Source organism: Misgurnus anguillicaudatus, unplaced genomic scaffold, assembly GCF_027580225.2.
Source record: "Misgurnus anguillicaudatus unplaced genomic scaffold, ASM2758022v2 HiC_scaffold_26, whole genome shotgun sequence".
Lineage (NCBI taxonomy): Eukaryota > Metazoa > Chordata > Actinopteri > Cypriniformes > Cobitidae > Misgurnus > Misgurnus anguillicaudatus.
Genome location: NW_027395276.1, coordinates 5,060,340 through 5,083,805, shown reverse-complemented (window position 1 = coordinate 5,083,805; position 23,466 = coordinate 5,060,340). Strand labels below are relative to the sequence as shown.

General features: G+C 37.8%; 1 protein-coding gene across 6 annotated transcripts in view; it reads left to right on the top strand.

Moving 5' to 3' along the window:
* The window catches only part of LOC129443264 (receptor-type tyrosine-protein phosphatase mu), a 234,710-nt gene that overhangs the window by 99,336 nt on the left and 111,908 nt on the right, over nucleotides 1-23,466 (top strand). For all 6 annotated transcript variants that reach the window (XM_073864360.1, XM_073864363.1, XM_073864362.1 and 3 more), the window contains exons 6-7: nucleotides 198-372; nucleotides 11,935-12,228. In XM_073864360.1, the coding sequence (XP_073720461.1) occupies nucleotides 198-372; nucleotides 11,935-12,228 (469 nt within the window). The remainder of the gene's footprint in view (nucleotides 1-197; nucleotides 373-11,934; nucleotides 12,229-23,466) is intronic.

Below are 23,466 nucleotides of genomic sequence, written 5' to 3'. Positions count from 1 at the left end.
TGTTTGAGAAACTCTGTCAGGTAGTTTGTCACATAAACAAACACATTGTCATTAAGAGAGTAAGAGATGCACACATTAAGAGACGTCCCCCTGATAACACTAATGAAGATTTATCACTGATAAACAAATGTCTTCCATCTGCCCGCTGAAGCGCCTGACAGCTGCTGTGTGTGTGTTGTGTTGTGTTGTGTTTACAGGGTATCGGTGGTCGTGAAGCTCCTATGAAGGCTACTAAGCCATGGAATAACCAGCGATTTATCGGCATGTTTGACGTGGTCAACACAACCAAACAGGATTCTGGACGCTACAGATGCATCGTCCACTCGAATCGTGGCGTCGGTGTGTCCAACTACGGAGAGCTGACCATCAAACGTAAGTAAACACACGATGATGATCTGATATGTTCAGATGTTATGTGTCATTGTCGTATGATGTATCCATCTGCATTCTGTCGGTCAACGGCCATCTGCTCTTCATTACATAAACCGTTCTCACATTTTTACACTTCACACGATGGTTAAGTTTATTTCACACGTGACACTCACCAGTCCTCACAAGTCAGTTTTACTAGGGCTGGGTATTGCAACCAATTTGGCGATTAGATGGTAATGGTTTTTGATTAAATTTAATGTTGATTAGTTATCAATATTTCATTAAAAATGTTAGTTTTGCACATATACATATATATATATATATATATATATATATATATATATATATATATATATATATATATATATATATATATATATATATATATATATATATATATATATATATATATAGATTGTTTCATTACATTTACTTTAAGTAACAAACAATGTTCTAAGAAATCATTAATAAGTGCATATACTGCACACAGGGTACACAAATGAAACAACTGTAATGGGTCATACACACACCAAAGCAAATTCAATGATTTGCGCGAGTAGATGACATACAAAGTCAATGCAAAGACGCGAATAGACTGGAACGAGCCCAGGGCTATGTGAATGACGTGAATTTGGTGGTGTGATTACTGGGAAAATATTCAACTCAAGCGGAAAATTTGCATGACACGAAGTTAAATCCCGCGAGAAATCTGTAGCGAGGAATGCGATGCTTCGCATTAAAAAACACTGTTACTGTGCGACAGTAAAATTCCTAATAACTTGAAACATGTTTAAAAAATTTAAAGTTTTCAAAGAGCATAAAACATTAAAAACAGGCAAATAAAGATTTGGTCTGGACATTGCATATACAAAAAAAATGTGTGATCTTTAACATCATTGCATTTAAACATGAAATACTTTCACAGACTTCAATTTAGTCACCAAAGATGGTAATATCTTTAGGACAAGAGGTGAAGTAGATATAATATTCAAATTCAAGTAAAGCACACACATTAATTCAGGGATTTCCCAAATCGGTATTGTATCGATAAATACAGTGTGGTGTATGTAAATTTTAGCATTATCTAGTGGGAAGATTGCGAATTGCAACGACAGTTCACCCCTTAAGGGAAACTCCACTTTTTTTAAATATACTCATTTTCCAGCTCCATCATCATCATCATCATCATCATCAATCGGCTGCAAACAGGGTAGGTTGACAGTCGGTCACTAATTTTGTCCATTCCTCGCGATTTTTGGCAACTTTTCATAGTTCACTCATTGTTGCTGGTATGTCCTTGTTGATAAGTTCCCCGATATATTGGTGGTATAGTTTTCACGCTCTGCCTTGACTTCTTTTGCCATGTTGCTGTTGTGGGGTGTAGGGAATGTCCTACAAATCTTAACTGCCCCTGTTGTACTTGAAGGATGAGTTGGTGGCGGCCGACTCTTTCATAAACCTCTTTATTGCTTTTCTTGTCCAGACGTTTTATGCCTAGCATGATTCTGTAACAGTTGGTAGCAAAGCTGTTAAGTTGGTCTCTGAGTTTGCTGTTAACTCTTTCACCGCCAGCGTTTAAAAAAAAAGTTGCCAGCCAGCGCCAGCGTTTTTCATGATTTTCACAAAAGTTTAATGCCTTCCAGAAAATGTTCTTCTTTAAATATATAAACATACAATATATCAAATGAAAGAGCGGACCCTCTGCTTTCAAAAAAAAAAAAACGTTTCATCCTACCTTCAGTGGTTCTTTTGTAATCAGCTTTTGAATATGGGTAGGTTTCTGCAAAAACACCACATTTTGAGCAAAAAGCAAAGATAATTCCATTTTTGTGACGGACTTTTCATAGAGATCCCATTCAGAGCGATCTGTAAAACAGACACGGACATGCAGCTGCTTGCCATAGGGCAATTCTTCTGGGTTTAAAAAGTTGCGGAAGGGCGGTATTGCGGAAAGACGGAAATACTCGTCATTGGCGTTTTCTCTTGATTGACGAGATATCTCGTCAATGGTGGCGAAAGAGTTCAGGATCCAGCTCTCGCAGCCATAGAACAGGATTGAGACACACGCAGATTCAAATATATTGACCTTAAGTGTAATTGAAATAGTTATTGACTGAAATACGTTCTTCATCTTCCAGAAGGCCCCCCATGCTTGACCTCTAGCTCCCCTATAGAGTTAAACATTTGATTTAGGAAAAATATTGAAACTATGTGGTTATTTTTTTAGCGTGATGCTAATGGTCTAATCAGATTCAATGGATTATGCTAAGCTATGCTAAAAGTGCTAGCGCCAGACCTGGAGATCAGCTGAATGGATTCCAAAACGGTAAAAATCAAATGTTTAACTCTATGGGAGCTGGAAAATAAGCATTTTTTTTAAGTGGAATGTCCCTTTAATTTCAAAACGCATATGGTAGCTGGCACAGGACAAACATGTCATTGTCTGAGACAACATAGGGATGAAACATGCTCTGTAGAGAAGTTTGTTCATTTAGGGCTCCTGTAGAAACATGATGACGACTTCCATGTAAGAGGACCTGCGGTGTACATGTATGTAGATAAAAAATGGCTCATTTTAATGTAATAAAAACAATACAGTTCATTACATAAAGTCTTTATACATCACTAATAATATAGTTATGTAGATTATATTGCATTTCTGTCAAGAGATCCTTCTAAAAGTTACACAATGCACCTTTAATCGAACATAGATTAAAGTTTGTGAACCAATCACTTTTACCCAGCCCTATTTGTGAAGATATTTTTGGAGATTCATGAAAATAAAACCCATTCATCTGTTCTGTCAAGGACGTAGTTTTCCATCAGAGCGAGGCGTTACCTTCATCTTTAGCTTCTTAGACTTTAAAAGCAGACATTGAGAAATGATTCAAGTCTGTGTAGAGGGTTGTGTGTTTTATGTTAATGGTTTCCTCTGTCTTTGTTTTGATGAGCGCGTGTTACGTTTTAAGAGTCGCCCTTGACCGGCGTAGTGTTTTTAGGAGGAGGTTACGCTAGAAGGTTTGGATTGATGTACAGTAAGCTGTCACCCGCGGCCCTTCGGCGGTCATTTGATATAAATTTATAGAGCCGGCAGGATTTAAATCCTGAATTGTTCTATCTTCTCGTGCCACTCAGAGAGACGGGTAATGGCCTTCAATATTTCATCACCTCAATGTTCTCTCGCTTTCTTTGTCTCTCTCGCCGAGCGGGCAATTGAATTTATGGCCCTGTAGTTTTTACCTCAGAGGTTTATGTGATTGATTGCTTTAATCCCACCTGTCTGAACTGAGAGCTGTCAATCACGTTCAGTGGCTCCGCCCGGAGGCCGGACTAAACTCCATCTGAGCAGTTTGAGCTTTAATGAGATTTCTGTTGACAGTGAAACACTCAAATGTTGCTCTTTCATAGCTTACATACTTCTCTTTAAATCCTTTAGGATATATAATAATAAAAGACATGTGAGACAACTGATGGCATAGAGAGCTATACGATTATGTACAAATCATTGCTCAGATTATGTGGCTTTGAGTAAAGTTTGATGAGACACTCTGAGACATCTCTTATGTTTGGTTTTAGACTTTGGCATCATAGTAGATCTAAGCATAGTTTAAGAAAGCATTGAGATCTAAAGGGGACACACGTGTGAGATTACTGGTGAAAATCAGTATGCATAACAACTAGTACATCAGAAACCTCAGTATCAGTATCCTGTAGCTGTGTGTCTTTAGCATAGAGGTGAAGAGTTTGATGTAGCATTGACATCACTAATAAAAATATCTCCTATAAATAGTAGATACACAATATACACACAAAACTCAATGCTACGAGTGAGCCACAATGCCTGTGGTAAGATGGCCGCCAAATGCGGAAGTTCCACTCAATTGGCCAGCAGCGTGGGCGAGACATCTAGTCTTTATACATAACATGGCAGGCAGTGACGTCACTGCTTATAGTACGTAATAGTCAAGAGGAAATCTGTCTTAATCTATACTGTTGTACCTCTTCTCGTGTCTGCAGAAGCTATAAATGTAAGATGAACATTTATTTTCACAGTTTTTCTGCCAACTGTTTGAGTCGAGCACAGACTTTTATTCATTACTTTGCTCTTGTGTGATGTTTATCCTTCACACGCGGAGACATGCACAAAACTGTGAGAAAGCCTGTCAAGATGTTTACATGCAACGCAAAATTGGGGTGATGAGCAAAAAACTACCTGTGCCTGATAAAAGAAAACCGTTTTACGTGTTTACATGACCCCACACGTTATCAGTTTATTAAGCATAATGGATGTTAGACTGTGCATGTAATCACACTCAGTGTTACCGACCTCCACAGTATCAATTCAACATCACAACACAACACATTCCAGTGTGGACAAAACGTCAAGGGGCGTGTGTTGGACCAAATTATTGTGACATTGTTGTTCCCGTGAGGAATAAAGCTTATAAATAAAAGTGATGTTTCTTTGAAAATGTAAAAATACAGAAAGGTTAGGTTTAGGGGTTGGGTTACGGGGTGGGGGGGCAGGCAGGTGCGTTACTGAAACAGGTCACAGCTGTCCACTGTCCTAAAATCATGACACACAAACTTAAACACGCTTGCACTTAAAGAATCACACATACTGTACACTCCTCCCAATAACTTGGACATCAGTCACACACACACACACACACACACACACACACACACACACACACACACACACACACACACACACACACACAGTAGTGTGGACAACAGCTGTTATATTACACACACATTCAGTGTCAGTCTCTGCTGTTGGCACTGAGGTTGGAGGTCTATTCAGAAGTCTGATCTACATGAATCCATGTCATGCACACACCCACACACACACACACACACACACACACACACATGCACGCACGCACACACACACAGACACACACGTGTGTGTTTGACAGTCGATCCGTCGTCTTCATGGCCTACAGCAGCTTACTGCATCTATCAAAGGTTTATTAAAGTCGCGCTCGTTGTGTTTCTGCTGCTAATCTCCTGTTTTACACACTAAACCCTTCATAGCCGCGAGTCTTTGTCTCTCTCTTCTGCTTTATTTTACAGATAGACACTCTTGTGCTTTTGCTTAAAGATTTAAAGGTTTTGGTTAGGAGTTTTAAGTATTTAGATGTCATTTGTAGATTTCAGTTCAGATCTTTCTCCTTACCAAACATCGATTATTTAGTTTTGAAGATATTTGATATGTTTGAGTTTATTTTGAGATCTCCACTTTTGATTGCAAACTTTGGTACCGGAGCACAAAATTATTATTTTTTTTTTATTAAAAGAAACGGCTGAGAAGAACTACATCTCCATTTGCTCCTATTTAGGCAAGGCAAGTTTATTAATGTAGCACAAATCATACACAAAAAATAATTCAAAACATTTCACAAAGATATAAATCATTTCAAAGAGAAATAAATAAATAAGGGGAATAAACAGTACGTCACGGTATATGGATAGAGGGAGACGAGGATGTACTATAAATATGAATAAACTTGAATGAAAACAAAACAACAAATGCAGACTCGACTTTGAGAGATGCATAATCATTTAAAATAATAATTAACCCTCATAAACCCTTATTTTCCTGTATACGTTAGAGTTCCTTGGGGGTAAAAATGACCCCAGAGTGATTACAAAAAATATATACATTTTTAACGATACAAATAATATATAATTTTTTTGTTTACTTCGCATCTATACATTAACGCTGTGTTTTGGGAGAGTATTTTTGTACCTGTTTACCACACAATTCCTCAACTACACCATTAGCTTACCTGTAAAATATCAAACTTTTACGAAAAATTCACATACATTTTGATCTTAATTGGATTTAAATTGTTTTTAGATATTGATCTAGATGTTATTTGTTGAATTCGGCCATTTGGTGTTTAGAAAATAACATAAAATAATTACAGTTTAGGAAATAAATGATTTCAACCAGCAGATGCCCATAGAGACCCATTCATTTTACCGTGTGTGACCAAATGCTCAAGATCACTACTTTAGTGGAATGTTTTGTGAATTTATGTATATATAAACATTAGAAAGGACATTAAAAATAAATATTATTTCAAATAGGTGCGCACACACACCTGTGTGAGCATTTTACATCTTTGTTTTGCATCTGTGGCTGTTTTTTGCCAAATTCTGTAAAAAATGCTCTCTGTGGCAGTCATAGCTTTGTGTGTTTGTGTGTGTCTGTTTGTGTGTGTGTATGATTGAGCATGTCTTTTCTATATTGCATTTGTGCTCTAGTACCAGGCCTACCTTTCTATGTTAAAATTTTCAGATTTATTCTGCATGCATTGATTTTTTGACAAATAAGAAATTTTTTTTTTTTTTGCATTTTCTCATTCATTTCAATTGTGGTTATTTTTACCCCCAAAGGGCCTCTTTTGTTGAATTTTTTTACACCTTTAGAACGACCAAATCAAGCCCAGTTTTTTATTTGAATCTTGACAGATAATCTGGAAAAGCCACAATATCTTATTCCACTGAGATGAAGGGAATCATGTTTTAAACTAAAGAGAAGTGTCTTGGGAGTAAGATTGACCCCAAGGGACTTATTAGGGTTAAAATCAGATCATTTAATCTCATAAAATCTTGTTTGTAAGTTTTCTTAAACCGGAGCTCTTCAGCACGTAAAGGGTCAAATCATAAAATCATCAGCGTTTAAGTTTCTCAGAAGAGAGAGCTATAAATTGTGATGTGTGCTGGTCACATAAATTAACTCCTGATGGTGTTAAGCGGCGCTTTGCATTTCAGCCGAGTTTGATGAAGTCAGAATGCGTGACGGATGTCTCTATAAAGCCGAGCTTCACGCCGCTACATTAAACGCCCTGTTAGTGTCCGGATCTCTCGCCCGCAGGGTCACGCCCGAGTGAAGACATCGCTGTGGAGATGAATGAGACGTCTGCGAGAGCTGCGGGAAACCTGTGCACTCATTTCTCCTCACAGACACACACACACACGCACACACACAGACACACACACACATACTGTCATTGATGTGACCGCTGACCTTAAAGGGATAGTTCACCCAAAATTTAAATCCTGTCATTATGTACTTACCTTGTTTTAAATCTGTAGAAATGTCTTTGTTCTGCTAAGCACAAATGAGGAGGTCTCGAAAAATGTTTGTAACCGAACAGATCCAGGGCACTGTTCACTACCATAGTATTTTTTTCCTACTATGGAAGTCAGTGGTGCCCAAGATTTGTTTTGTTTTTATCCCTTTTTTTAACCATGGTATTAAAAGTCAACACTTTTAAGTAAAACCTATTTTAGCTGTGATGTAACGTGCTGTCACAGGTTAGCATTGAACACCTTTAAACAAATCTCGTCCAATCAGAATAAAGGTCTGTGCCCGGTTGAATGAAAGTCCTTAAGCTAAGAAATCCCTTAAATATAAGGTTAAGGGTGCCCTTAATAAAAAATGGGTTGCAAGAAAAACCCTTAAGTGAACCTTAAGGCTGTCAATAAGTATTTACCCTTAAATGCTAAAGTATTACCTTAAGTTCTGCTATGCGTTGCAACAAAGTCCTTAAGTCCAATTTTCCCTTAAAAACTTAAGGGACTATAACAGGTCCCTTAACGTCACACGCGATGGCTGATTGTATGGTTATTTAAGAAAATGAAGTACCAACGCGCATTTCTGACGATCGAAATAATCCCTAGAGAAAAGTGATGCATATTTATTAGGAGAATAGCGATTTTATCGTCCGTCAATCTAAAGTGTTTCCAGTTTGAATTACTTTGAGGTTTTATACATGCGGCACTTTACAGTCTGTTATTTGCGATGTTTCATTGTACACAAATCCGCCGTCTGTTGAGCTGCGTGCGTTGATTTGTTACCGCTGTGAGATTTTGTAACTACAGCAACCGCGTCTCCGCTGCCGTGTTTTGGCAGAGACTACCGTAAAATACTTAGTATAAACACTTAGGTAAGGGTGACAGTTAAGACCTTTGTTGCAACGCTCTTAAATAAATCCCTTACCTCAGGGAAACCCTCACTTAAGGAGTTTCATGCAACCGGGCACAGAACTTTCTGTATGATTAAAGTAACGTCCAGACGTTCTTCAGATTGTTCTGTGTCTGTAATTATCAATCTGCTTTTATATATCCGGCTGCGTACTGCCGCTGCGGTTAAAAATTTCACAAGCGTTTATTCAGTCCTGCATCGGTTATTGAAAGAGCGCTATTGAGAGTTCACCGTCAGCGTCTGAATGAGCTTCCTTTAGGGAAAAAAAAGAGACACACCGAGACAATGAAGAGCAAGGTGATGCTGACGTCTCAAAGCTGTCTGACTGATAATCTCTTTTATTCTGTCTGGTGGCGTGTCGCTGGGATTACTGGGTTGATTTAAGGTGATTTTTAATTGGCAGTTGTGGTGTGGAGGATTATGGGTATTTAGGGGTCGTGCTCTAAGGTCACGGCAGGTTGGCCATCTGTAGAGTCTGTGACCTGCAGATCTTCATCAAGTGAACAAAACTAAACTAAACCTCTACACAAGCACGTGTTTAATTAGTTGTGTCAGTTTCGACACAAACTGACACACAATGGTTATGTTTATAAGCACCTACTTTTGTCATTTCCAATTAGTTCAATGTGTCTGATACAGTACAGTATATACCATGAATGTTGCATTTTGAGTAAAATATTTGTACATTCAATGTAATTGGATGCACAGGTGTTATCGTGGAGTTAAAGCTTAATCTCTGGATAAATGTACAAAGTTAACATTGGTTAAAGAAGCTTGTTGTTGCGTACGGAAACAAAATGTTTAAATGGCACAATGCTATTTTATTGCTTTATTTAATGTTAAATACCTTCAGTGTTCATAATATAGCCTTGAATAAAGTACTACTTATTGTATTATTTAATAAGAAATTATTCAATGTAACCTCAAATACTTCATCCTAAACATTATTTAAAACCTATGCTTTCTGCCATAGGGTCATTGGGCTAGATTTAATTGGCTATTGGGTTGGTTTTGTTTCACAGATCTGGCAACCCTGCCACAACGGTCCGTGAACACGTGAGAGCAAGCTGACTGTATGTCCGCATCCATAGCCATGTTTAATCAAATCTTGTAGACTAAAACATTAAAATTGTTAAACTAACACAATACACTGAGATGACATTAAAAATTACTATAGTTTAAAAACCTGTAATAAAATATTCTGCAATGTCATGGTATCCTGTAAAATTGTGAGTGACGTCTGCAACTGGACCGTTCCAAAATATCAGACGCATCTACAGTACATACAGCGGGGGAAAATAAGTATTTGACACATCAGCATTTTTATCAATAAGGGGATTTCTATGTGGGCTATTGACACTGAATTTTCACCAGATGTAGCCATCAAGCCAAATATTGAATTTATACAAAGAAATCAGAACATTTAAAGCAACACCAAAGAGGTTTTTTTACCTTAAAATAACAGGGTGAACGGCACTTTCACATTCGCTTTGCAGCCCTCTATCGGCCAAAACCGCCGAAAAGAAGTTTCCAACCGTCGGGTAGTGGTCCTGTAGTTCGAGTGAAAACTACAAAAACTTGCTTTACGGCAGACCTACAATCCAATCAGAGCCAGCTATGCTGCAGTATTTACGACAGTGGTAATGAACAATTACTCTTCTAACCTGTAGAGGGAGCAAAGAGCAAAAACTCTTTAGTGTTGCTTTAAGTATACAAGTTGAGTCATAATAAATAAAGTGAAATGACACAGGGAATAAGTATTGAACACACTTTATTTAATACTTTGTAGAGAAGCCTTTGTTGGTGATTACAGCTTCTAGACGTCTTCTGCAGTGCTCAGGAGTGATTCTGGCCCATTCTTGCACACAAATGGTATTTAAATCTTGAAGGTTCCTTGGGCCTCTTTTATGAACTTTGATCATCAGTTCTTTCCATAGATTTTTTTATGGGATTTAGGTCAGGTGATTGACCTTTCCTTGGTCTTGTGTTTGGGATCATTGTCTTGCTGAAATCCTCATTTCATTTTTCAGCTTTTTGGTAGATGGCAGCATATTTTATCCATAATGTCCCGGTACATTTCTCCATTCATCCTGCCTTCAATAATATGAAGTCTTCCAGTACCCCCAGCCAGAAACCATGATGCTTTCACCCCCAAACTTAACTGTTGGTATGATGTTCTTGGGGTGGTGGGCAGTGCCATTTCTTCTCCAAACATGGTGTGTAGAATGACTGCCAAAAAGTAAAATTTTGCTTTCACCCGACCATACTATAGTCTCCCAATAATCCTCAGGCTTCTCTTAACGCTCTTTCGCAAACTTTAGCCGAGCCTCAACATGCTTTTTGTTCAGCAATGGAGTCTTGCGTGGTGAGCGTGCATGGATGCCATTGTGGTTCATTGCATTGCTTATAGTTTTCTTTGAAACAACAGTGCCTGCTGATGCAAGGTCTTCCTGAAGTTCTGCCCGAGTGGTTCTTGGCTCTCCTGATTTTTCTTTGGACCGCTTGGACAGGAATTTTACGTGGAGCACCTGATCGTGGCCGGTTAATGGTGAACTGATGCTCTTTCCATTTCCGTATAATGGCCCACACAGTGCTCACAGGAACATTCAGCATTCTGGAAATGCGCCTATAACCATTCCCATCAAAATGCTTTTCAACGATAAGATTACGAAGATCTTGAGAGAGTTTTTTGCTTTTACCCATCATGAAGTCTTTTCTCTGTGCCTCCTGGGTAATGAGAAGCCTTTATAGGCCATCAATTAGGACTAAAGTAGCTGATATCAATTAGTACTGATAGTGGGCAGGGTTTCTCTCTCAATACTGAAAGATTTCAGGTGATCTCCTGGCTTTCTATGCCATTTTGCACCTTGTTCTCTTCACGTGTTAACTACTTATTCCCTGTGTCATATCACTTTATTTATTATGACTCAACTTGTATACTTAAATGTTCTGAATTCTTTGTATGAATTCAATATTTGGCTTAATGGCTACATCTGGTAGAAATTAGCCCACTTAGAAATCCCCTTACTGATAAAAATGCTGATGTGTCAAATACTTATTTTCCCCCACAGGATATGGAGCGATCAATTGATATATCCATGTATACATATCTATGATTTAGCCTACAGCTGTGGTTAGTTACTCATTTGTTTAGAGTTGTTAGTAGGACCATTAGATATAGGAAACACCTCCAAGCGACCTCAAATAAAGAGGCAGACGACACAAAGTCACTTGCGTGTGCACACAGCACAGTGTGATAATTCACGTAACACCCTCACTATGTTTTTATAAACTTTGTATTTTTATGTATCTATCCACATTTAACAAAACACAGATTATGTAAAGTGGCACTAAACTGTGTTCATACGAATCCATGAGTTAGTTTTTTGACATTTAAATGTCTTGGCAGTGTGATGACATTTAGTGTGATGTGAAGACAGGACTGTAATGTTAATGCAGGTCAGTTCAGTCAAACATCATTTCTTTAGTGACGAGAGCGAGAGGGTGAATTTAACACTACAAAGACTTTATTTTAATGTGTTGATTTTGTTTTCTCTCAGAGCCTCCGGTTCCCATCGCGCCGCCTCAGCTGATGGCGGTGGGAGCTACATACCTCTGGATTCAACTCAATGCAAACTCCATCAACGGAGACGGACCCATCGTTAACCGAGAGGTCGAGTATCGTACGGTCTCGGGCACCATGTACGACCTTCAGCCCGTAGATAAAACCTCACACAAAATCGGTCATCTGGACCCAGACACAGAATATGAGATCAGTGTCCTCTTGACTCGACCCCTGGACGGAGGAACTGGTGCTCCTGGACCTCCACTGAGGGCCCGAACCAAATGTGCAGGTCAGTTTAATTTATGATACAGTCAAGACACGTGACACACATTATATTCACAGATGAGGCTGTTGGCTATGAATTTATAGTCTGATTGTTTTATTGTTTGTGTGTGTGTTTTGCAGATCACATCGCTTGTGATTGAGTTTATGTGTCAGACTTGTATGTTATGTGTGATTGTTCAGTAGAAGCTGGTAAAGATGATGATTCCTCTGATATCTAATTGTGTGTGTGTGTGTGTGTGTGTGTGTGTGTGTTTGTGTGTGTGTGTGTGTGTGTGTGTGTGTGTGTGTGTGTGTGTGTGTGTGTGTGTGTGTGTGTGTGTGTGTGTGTGTGTGTGTGCGTGCGTGTGCGTACATGCGTTTGTGCGTGTCTGTGAAACTAGAGAAGCAGAAGATGTTTTGAGAGGATTTGTCTTCCTATTGAAGGTCTCTCATCTCTGATGCATGAGTTTGCCTTCCCATCAGGACTCAAGGCTGTGTATGTGTGTGTATGTGTGTGTTAAAATGCTCTTTCTGTTGTGCATTTTGGGCACATTTGAAGTGTATATGTGTGTTTCTAAAGCTTTTTTCAATTTAACCTTCAGAGTTTTAAAAGTTTAAAGTTTTATTGGTCACATACACGGCCACATACAGTACGACATGAAGTGAAATGCTTGATGCAACTACTGTAGCCTCCACAGTTTACAATAACAATTTTACAGATTAAATCTGCATAAGGGATTCATTCTTCCTGTTGAGTAGTCAACTATTAAGGAAACAGTAGAATATACTATATATATATATATATATATATATATATATATATATATATATATATATATATATATATATATATATATATATATATATATATATATACGGTACTGTGCAAAAGTCTTAGGCCACCATGCAAGAATTAGATTTGTTGTTTTTGCAATGTTATTGTGATCATATGTAATTATTTCTCAGTCTTTTTATTAGAATACAACCAGAAAATACAGGAACTTTTTTATATAGTATTAAAAACAGTATAAAAGTATAAGCTGAAGTGTGAAGTATTTAGGGTAAACTTCCCTTTACTTAAACAATAGACATGTAAACGATCTTCCTCGTGCTGACTGACAGATCTGAAGTATGGATACAGATGCTCGAGGGTGCGTCCCCGATATCTACACAGAATTACAGTTTTTATCTGTTTTGAGAAGAATTCACGCAGATATAATCAGATATAATGTCTTAAGTGAATGTTGTGATGTGTAAGTTTATATTAGATCCTTGCATTACAGTAGATCTCAAACCTGTCTGTCTCAATGTCCATCAAACAATAAAAGATAGAAAAAAGTTGAACCTATATAGATATTGTTTTTGATTAATCTTTTAGTTTTACAGTGATTTTAAAGTATGGATGCAGTAATTTTGTTTTTTTTTGAATGTCAATTTTTGTTAGATTCCAACAAATCATACATAATTTTGAATTTTTTTATTAGAGAATGTAAAAATATAAATAACTAATTTGTAAAAATGTGCTCCTTCCGACTCATTTCGCCAGTATAGGTCACATTTTAATAAAAAGAGTGAAATTAAAAGAGTAAAAAATAAATATTGATGCACATTCAAACTTTGCTAAAACAACAAGTGTGGTGGTGGTGGCGGCCAAAGACTTTTGCACAGTACTGTGTGTATACAGAATATATATACAGTTGTATGCACAAGTTTGGGCACCCTTGATAATTTCCATGATTTTCATTCATACATCTTTGGGTGTTTGGATCAGCAATTATATTTTGATCTATCAAATAACTGAAAGACACAGTAATATTTTAGTAGTGAAAGGAGGTTTATTGGATTAACACAAAATGTGCAATATGCATCAAAACGAAATTAGACAGGTGCATAAATTTGGGCACCCTTGTCACCAAACACACAATTGGTTTGGTGATCTCATAAAGCACCTGAACTTCATAGACAGATGCATCCAATCATGAGAAAAGGTTTTTTAGGTGGCCAATTGAAAGTTGTTTCCTCTGAAGAGTGGCAACACGGAGGCCTCAAAACAACTCTCAAATGACCTGAAAACAAAGATTCTTCAACATTATGGTTTATGGGAAGGCTATCGCAAAGATATAAGCTGTCAGTGTCCACTGTGAGGAACACAGTGAGGAAATACAAGACCACAGGCACAGTTCTTGATAAGGCCAAAAGTGCCAGGCCACGTAAAATATTGAAGAGGCAAAGGCGAAGGATTGTGAGAACGGTCAAAAACAGACCACAGCTGGTGTTACTGTGCATCCTTTAACAATTCAGCACATATCATACTTTGATGCGAAAGATTTTTCTTTTGAGGTTTCCCAAATTTATGTACCTGTATAATTTCATTTTGATGCAAATTGCACATTCTCTGTTAATCCAAAAAACCTCATCTGAAATATTACTGTGTCCTTCAGTTATTTGATAGATCAAAATGAAATTGCTGATCCAAACACCCAAATACATACATGTCAGTCATATGCAAAAGTTTGGGCACCCAATATGTGTGTGTAAAGTATGCATATGAATGAAATAGTGCAAACAGCAGCAGTATTAACTGTGACAAATGGTAGATGTTCATATTGATAAAGCAGCTGTCTGACTGACTGATATACATAGTCAGAGTAAAGTGCAATATGACAACATGTGTAAGGCAAGTACTATAGTACACAAAAGCATTGTGAATATTCAAGCTGTATCTGTTCAGAGTTATTCTGCATGTAGAGGAATCTACAGTAGCTGTCAGACATTAGCAAACCTTTATATATGTGATGATCCCGCAGCTTACGTAAAAGACATTATCAGGTTCAGCGTGAGGCTTTTAGCGTAATGTCTGATTCACTCGTCTATTCAGAAACCTTAATGACATTTTTGTCTTGTCAGTTTACAGTTGACGTGTTTAAAGCGCGTGTTACCGGCCTGCAGTCGTTTAAATCACTGTTTTCCGCTCCGGCTGGTTAATTCGGTCCTCCGGTTTCTTTGTTATCTCTTTCCGCTGAGCTTAATGGAAGTCCGGTAACAAAGAAATACAAATGTAGAGAGAAAAAAGGTTTGTACCCTTGAAAGTGAATTATTTTTGAGGAGGTATGTAGTCTTATCTGTCTGTTCGCTGTAGTTTTGCGTGCTGCACAAAGACGTCTCGGTGAGTTTCTGTGATTGATGTTTTTTTTCTCTCTTGATGAGGTTTAATAAAAGCTCGTCTGTCTGTTCCTCAGAAGAACGCTCGCTGCCGTCTGCTCTGACAGAAACTGAGGTCAATGTGTACTGAACCTCAACTACTACAGGACTTTACTACAAAACCTCATTTTCTACATCTGTACGCATCCAAGGACATGTTTCATGTTTAATAAAGACTAGTGCACTCATTGCAGATTTGTATATAATCAGGTCTCATATAACGCTGACCGTGTAATTATCGATGTTTATTGTCCACATGTAGTCAACAGCATTTCGTCTCCATAACTTGATTTTATTCATCATTTTATTGGATGTTAATGATGGGCATGTCATGCTCAGAATATGAGTTTACAGGGATTGTGAGGGATTTGAGGTCACGTTCACCCTTCAGAGCATCTTCATGTGTATCCATCATGGCTTATAACATGAAATCAGTAGATTTAAGACAGTTGGCAATGCAAAACCGTGTTTTATAGGGGACATATCATGAAAATCAGACTTTTCCCATGTTTAAATGCTATGATTGGGTCCTCAGAGCTTCTATTAACTGAGAAAATGTGAAGATTAACCTAATCTTAATCTAGATCAAGATTAAACCAGTAACTTAGTTTTGGTAAACCATTCTCTGCAGGCATGTGGAAAAAATTAATCATTGAAATTTGGCTCCCCTGTGATGTCAGAAGGGGATCTTATTATAATAATACCACCCCTTAACCTCACTATCCAATTACAGCATTGTCATTTAGTGCAGAGATCAGCTCATTTTCATTTTAAAGGACACACCTACAAAGTGTACATTTTAACATCTTATAATAAATGATCTATATTTCAGCTAACATTTGAGCTAAAACTTCACATACGTACTCTGGGGACATTGCTAACACAATGCTTTACTAGTTGAGCTACAGGAAGATCTCACATCACAACTGAATTTCAGCTTTCAAAAACTGAGGTTTCACTGCAGATATCCTATTATTAATTAATTATATTACAAAATAGTCAAATCTGTTTGATAGATTGTCTTTATAAGCTTTATATATTTTGAAAAGTAGTGTAGGTTGAGGAAAGTGATGATCTCTGGTGAGTGTAGTTTAAACATGATATAAGAGAGCACAGTAAAATGTTTTTGTTCAATAGCGATTGACTTTTCTACACACATTATTGTGTTGATGTTGAGAGTTTATGTGTGTTTGATGGTTTGTGTAGTTATCTGTTCATGTGTTTGACTGATGGAAACTGACTGTGGCACCAGAACTCAAGAGTTTATCTCTAATCAACCTTCATTAATCATCATCATCATCATCATCATCAGAGGTGAAGTGATTCATTCTGCTCAGCTTTACCGTCTCTCTGTCTGTCTGTCTCTCTGTGTTTGTCTGTCTGTGTTTCTATCCATTTCTGTGTCTGTATATCTGTCTGTCTGTCTGTTTGTTTGTCTGTCTGTCTGTCTGTCTGTCTGTCTATCTACTATGTCTGTCTGTCTGTTTTTCTATCTATCAATTTCTTTCTATCAATTTCTGTGTCTGTCTGTCTGTCTGTCTATTTCTCTGTCTGTCTGTCTGTCTGTCTGTATGTCTGTCCGTATGTCTGTCTGTCTGTCTGTCTGTCTGTCCGTCTTTCTATCAATTTATGTGTCTGTCTGTCTGAGTGTCTGTCTGTCTGTCTGTCTGTCCGTCCGTCCATCCGTCTGTCCGTCCGTCTATCTATCTATCTATCTATCTGTCTGTCTGTCTGTCTGTCTGTCTGTCTGTCTGTGTGTGTGTGTGTGTGTGTGTGTGTGTGTGTGTGTGTGTGTCTGTCTGTCTGTCTGTCTGTCTGTCTGTCTGTCTGTCTGTCTGTCTATTTCTGTGTCTGTCTGTCTGTGTTTCTATCCATTTCTGTGTCTGTATATCTGTCTGTCTGTCTGTTTGTTTGTTTGTCTGTCTGTCTGTCTTTCTACTATGTCTGTCTGTCTGTCTATCAATTTCTGTATCTGTCTGTCTATTTCTGTGTATGCATTTCTCTCTGTCTGTCTGTCTGTCTGTCTGTCTGCCTGTCTGTCTGTTTGTCTGTCTGTCTGTATTTCTATCTATCAAGCGGCAGTGGCTCAGTGGTTCATGTAGGTTGTCTACAAATCGGAAGGTTTGTGGTTCAATCCCCGGTTCCACCTGACCAAGTGTCGAAATGTCCTTGAGCAAGACACCTAACCCCAGCTGCTCCCGACCTTGCATGGCTGACACCGCCGTCGGTATATGAATGTGTGAGTGAATGGGTGAATGTGAGGTAAAAATTGTAAAGCGCTTTGGATGTCCATAGGTCTGTTACAAGCGCTATATAAATGCCGTCCATTTAACATTTTTTACCACTTTCTGTGTCTGTCTGTCTGTCAGTCTATCTATCTGTGTCTGTCTCTCTGTGTCACATTGTTTCTGAAGTGTTCAGAGAGCTGAAGGGTTCAGATGATGTGGACACTCTCAGTGGTGATAATGTTGGAGTTGCCTTGAGATATTCAACAAGAGATTGTTCATTAGCCCTGTTGATTATTCTCGCTCACGTGACCACTAGACAACAGATGTTATTGTGTAGTACAGAGATGAAGATCTGTAGTCACATGAATGAAGATGCAGGATTCTTCTTTTGTCGTGAGGAGAACAGTGAGAGATTCAGAAGGTTACTGAAGTGTTTAGCAACATCAGCACTGAAGATCTCATTGTGTTCATCTCAAGGTCGTTCTTCATGCTGGACAAACACAACTTTACATGATCTGTTCAGTCTATTTCTATTATCTCTCTCTCTCTCTCTCTCTCTCTCTGTGTTTTTACTTTCTGTCTCTCTGGTTGTGAGACTGATGTCATTTATCAGAGTTGATGACGGCTGAATGGTAGCAGATGAACATTAGTGCTAATGAAGATAAATTCACTTCTGACTATTTTATCTTTTCACTCTAAATTTGACTTTAAAATGTTTGAGAAATTATATAAATATATCCTAGTTATTCTTCATGGCTTAAGAAGGAAGAAACATATCAGCTGTCTTCATGTCAGTCAGTGATAATGTATGTTTGTGTTTCTGCTGGCGTGCTGAGAGAAGATGTTTCATTCAGCCACTTAAACACAAACTTATTAAACGACTTTTCTTTTCTGAATACAAAGACTCTGTGATCTTCTCCAGACAATGACAGAATTGAAATTATTCACTTAAAATATTTTGCTATGGCACAGATCTCAGATTGGCTCAGTATATTTTTCATCAGGACGTTTGAAGAGAGAGACGGCGTGTCTCCTGAATCCAAAACTACCCAAAAAGAAATCAAGCCCGTGTGGATGATGTTGTGTTGTTTTGAGTTAATGTCCTCAACCTTTTACTGTGTGAGTAATAATGGGTTAATGAGATGACTCCATGTGCATCTGACTCAATCCTATTTGTTATACTGATGTATCGCTTCACTCTTAAAGATCAAAGGTCACAAGGTCACACTTTAACATGAAGGAAAGTGGGCGTGTCCTCTGAGACCTCGTGAACCCAATCACTTGAGTGACAGCGTTACTGTGGCAACCGATCAACGGATCGATTTTTAGTCCAGGATTTTGGCTGCCCTTCTTCTTTCTCACCCTGCGTCTAAAACCGCACACTGTGACAGTACTCACTGAATTATATAAATAACTACTCATTGACCGCTATAAGATTATGTTTTTATTGTATTATTATGGGTACCTCATTTGTAAGTCACTTTGATAAAAGTGTCTAATGACTACATGTAAATGTAAATAAATGTGAAAATAAATTTAATAAAACAAACTTAATTAAATATATTTTTGATATGTACAGTAGTTTTAACCTTCATATATTAACACATATTTCAAAATGTATTTCAGGGGCAACAAATTATACAATTTATTATACAACCCATATGGCAAAAAACTATATATTTTTCCTGGCTAAAATATAAAAGTTTGTATAAAATGTATTAGTATAAAATGTATAAGCATGCATAAATATAAAATTATAAGTACCTTTTTAAACCTTTTAAACATATAAAGTTTTTCTTCCAATGCGACATGAATATAAATGCTTCAAGATATATTTATTTATAAAATATATTTCAAAATATACAAAAAAATATATTGTTAAAAAGTAGTAGATCATCTGGGTACTTTTCACCTACTGTTTTTCAAATACTATGAATTCAGACATTACATTGTAAAAAGTGAAAGTTTAATTCTTTTAACTTAGATTTTCTCACTTTTTTATTTTTCACTGTAAATGTAATGTTTCCAATTGGAGTTTTTTAAGTAAATCCAACTTTTACTTTTTACAGTGCATTGCCTTACATACAGCTTTTCGCCGGCTATATAGTATAGATGTAAAGTAGGCGGTCAGTGATTATTTATCCCATCGACCCTATATCAGTTAAGATTTATTGCTACTTTTATATGTGGTGTAAATCAGATCCAGTTGATAGTGATGGAGGAGGTGGTCATGAGATGATTGAATGATTCTCCTCATGTCTCATCTCATCTCCACTGCACTCCTGTTTTCTCATTTTCTCCTCATCTCAATCTTGTAATCTATTTGCATGATAAAGGTTAGACGAGCAAGCCATTAGAATTAACAGGAGCCGATAATGTGCTGATAATTTAGAAAACATTATTTAAATGTCAAGCTGTAATGATAAAAACCCCGCTAACAGTTCCATCTAAATGTCAAACTGAAATTATTCAATTACATCATTGTGTGTGTGTGTGTTTGTGTGTGTGTGTGTGTGTGCGCGCATGCGTGCGCGCGTGTGTATGTGTGTGTGTGCACGTGAGCACATGTATGAGCGCATGTGTGCTACAGATCACACATGACATTGAGTTGATGATCTAGTGTAATATCTCATAACATCTGCAGGTTTTCTCTACTTGTTCTGCATTAGCAGTGAATTACACAGCAGCTGTGAAATGAGATCAATATTTATCAGTTATCTGCTCTTTTATTTCACACACACTTTAGTTATTATGAATCACCTGCATTCACTCAGATGTCCTCACATTTACACCATTATAATTATTTATACATTATTAGTAATAGTAAAGATCTATTTTTAAACCAAAGGATGGTGAATCTGTCCAGTCAACACAGCATCATTTCTGTCATCTGTCTGTCTGCTGAGTCTGATTTTATGCTGTTATAAAGATCAAAAGTTCAGCTAACGGGGCATAAACTCCTAAACTAACTAACAGTTTTGCTCTCTGTGAGAGTATCGCAGCCGCTTTTATCTATCGATAAAAAAGCTATTGCAAAATGACGGTGTTTTCATTAACCAATGTTATGTGGATAAAGACACTATTTTTGACTGTCCCAGATGAAAAATAGACATTGTGAAACTATTTTTTAGGATTGTAGTTCATAAAGGTGTTACTTCATCGCACAGTGAGAGCGATTCAAAGGCGGTCGATGTCACAGTATTGCCATCAAAGATAGCCCTTAATTATTTTCTAGCGATGTCAGAAATTTTGCATGATCCCTCCAGAAAAACGTGATTATGCGATCGCATGGTTCAATGCATAATCAGCCAAGGTCCGCATATTTATGCAGGAGACGCATTTTTAAATATGCCGCACTTTCGCTGCGTAAATTGCAGATTTCTGCTCGCAAAATATGCGGGACATGCATGATTTCATAAACCCCACATTTTCGTAGCAAAAAGTCATATATATCTTAGCAAAAAGTTGAAAAATTTTGCATTTATTTCACACATGCGCAGCCATGTCCCCTGTTGTCATGGGAATGTTATGAAGTGACGTAATTACGCGACGTGAACATCAATGAAAAGCTGCAAAAGCTGCAAACTGTTTTAGCAAGTTTCCGAAATTTCATCGCATAAAATTGCTCAAATATCCCGCATATTCCATCGCATTTAAAAAAAAAAAAAAACGTGCCGCAAGGTCAAACCTCTGCATTTTTCTGGTAGGACTGTTTGACATACACCTATAGTAGCCAATGAAAATGCAACATGAAATGACGTATTGATCAATGCAATGTCACACCAAAAGTTAACTACTGTCAAGAGACTGCTGAACAGAAATCTTTAACAGGCTTCATAAAATGTTTTTCTCTATCGATATGTTATTTAAAAAATCATGGCTGCCCAGCCAACAATTTTTGGTTCCCATAACATTACTTTCCATGGGTGGTTTTTGGTTAGCCAGGGAAGTTTTCTTTACAGAAACAGAATGTTATTTTTAGGTTAGTTTAACGTTCCCTTAACGTTAAGTTATTTATTATTTGGTTCCAAAACTTGCGTTAGAGGAACGTTCTGTATTTGCTGGGTATGGGTGTTGGTGTGTATGTGTATGTGTAGGATTCCTCTGGTTCTTGCTGTCACTGTGTGCAGCTGATAGCAGAAAGGTTTTTTGAAGCTGTATTTACTGGTTGTTGAGGTTTATAACAGCATCAGCACACACAAGGCACCCGTTTCAAATCCAGCCCTCCACACTCTTTCAGAGAGACTTGATGCAGTCCAATGACAGACTGATATCAAAACCTTCTTTGTTGAGCGAGTAAAATGTTGAAGATTTCCAGCAGACAGTTTCAGTCGCCTGCCTCATGTTGAGCACATGCATCCCTCCCATCATTGGTAAGTGGCTTTCACATCAATAAAGGAAATAAGAGCACTTGAATAACACAGCACTACAGCTTGTGGGTCACATTTCACATGTTTTCTTAAGTTTTCTCAAAAATTACTGGGTGTTACAGCAATTGTTTTAAAAATCAATAGCTTTTAAAGTTACGCTTCATTCACACAATTTTCCAGCGCTTTCCTTTTGTGGAGCAGAAAAATCAATGTCATATATTTTTTTTTAATCATTTGCTAGGACTTTGAAATTGAGAAAAGGATAAATGTGGTCACGCTGGTCTCATATTGACCTGAGCTGAATATTTGTTCATGTGCTCTTTTATCTGTCATTCAGTCTGTACGCTGCATTTAAAATCACAAACACTTTAAAGCTCACTGCACACTAATGCTTTGGAATTTGAATGACAGGAAGTAGAGATGTGTGTTTGTTTGTGTGCGTGTGTGTGTGTTTGTGTGCGTGTGTGTGTGTGTTTGTGTGTGTGTTTGTGTGCACGCGTGTTTGTGTGTGCGGATTGAATCTGCGTATTCAGCTGTTTCTCATGCATGTGACCTTTCCAAATGTCATTTTTCTTCAATTCTTATTGGTGTTGTAAATAAATGATGAAATGCATCAGAGAGACACAAAACTTCATTCATATCCCATAACAACCTGTCACATATTCTGCCCTGTTTTCTCCAAAGCCTGCACAGTTTGTCTTCTGAATAGTCTGCATAGTTTGTCTTCTGCCTTGTTGCACAGTTTGTCTTCTGCATTGTCTGCGCAGGTTGTCTTCTGCATGGTCTGCGTAATTTGTCTTCTGCATTGTTGCGTAGTTTGCCTTCTGCATTGTCTGCGCAGTTTGTCTTCTGCATTGTCTGCATAGTTTGTCTTCTGCATTGTCTGCGCAGTCTGTCTTCTGCATTGTCTGCGTAGTTTGTCTTCTGCATTGTTGCGTAGTTTGTCTTCTGCATTGTCTGCGCAGTTTGTCTTCTGCATTGTTGCGTAGTTTGCCTTCTGCATTGTCTGCGCAGTTTGTCTTCTGCATTGTCTGCATAGTTTGTCTTCTGCATTGTGGCTCATTTTGTCTTCTGCATTGTCTGCATAGTTTGTCTTCTGCATTGTCTGCGCAGTCTGTCTTCTGCATTGTCTGCGTAGTTTGTCTTCTGCATTGTTGCGTAGTTTGTCTTCTGCATTGTCTGCGCAGTTTGTCTTCTGCATTGTTGCGCAGTTTGTCTTCTCTATTGTTGCGTATTTTGTCTTCTGCATAGTCTGCGTAGTTTGTCTTCTGCCTTGTTGCACAGTTTGTCTTCTGCATTGTCTGTGCAGGTTGTCTTCTGCATGGTCTGCGTAATTTGTCTTCTGCATTGTTGCGTAGTTTGCCTTCTGCATTGTCTGCGCAGTTTGTCTTCTGCATTGTCTGCACAGTTTGTCTTCTGCATTGTCTGCGCAGTTTGTCTTCTGCATTGTTGCGCAGTTTGTCT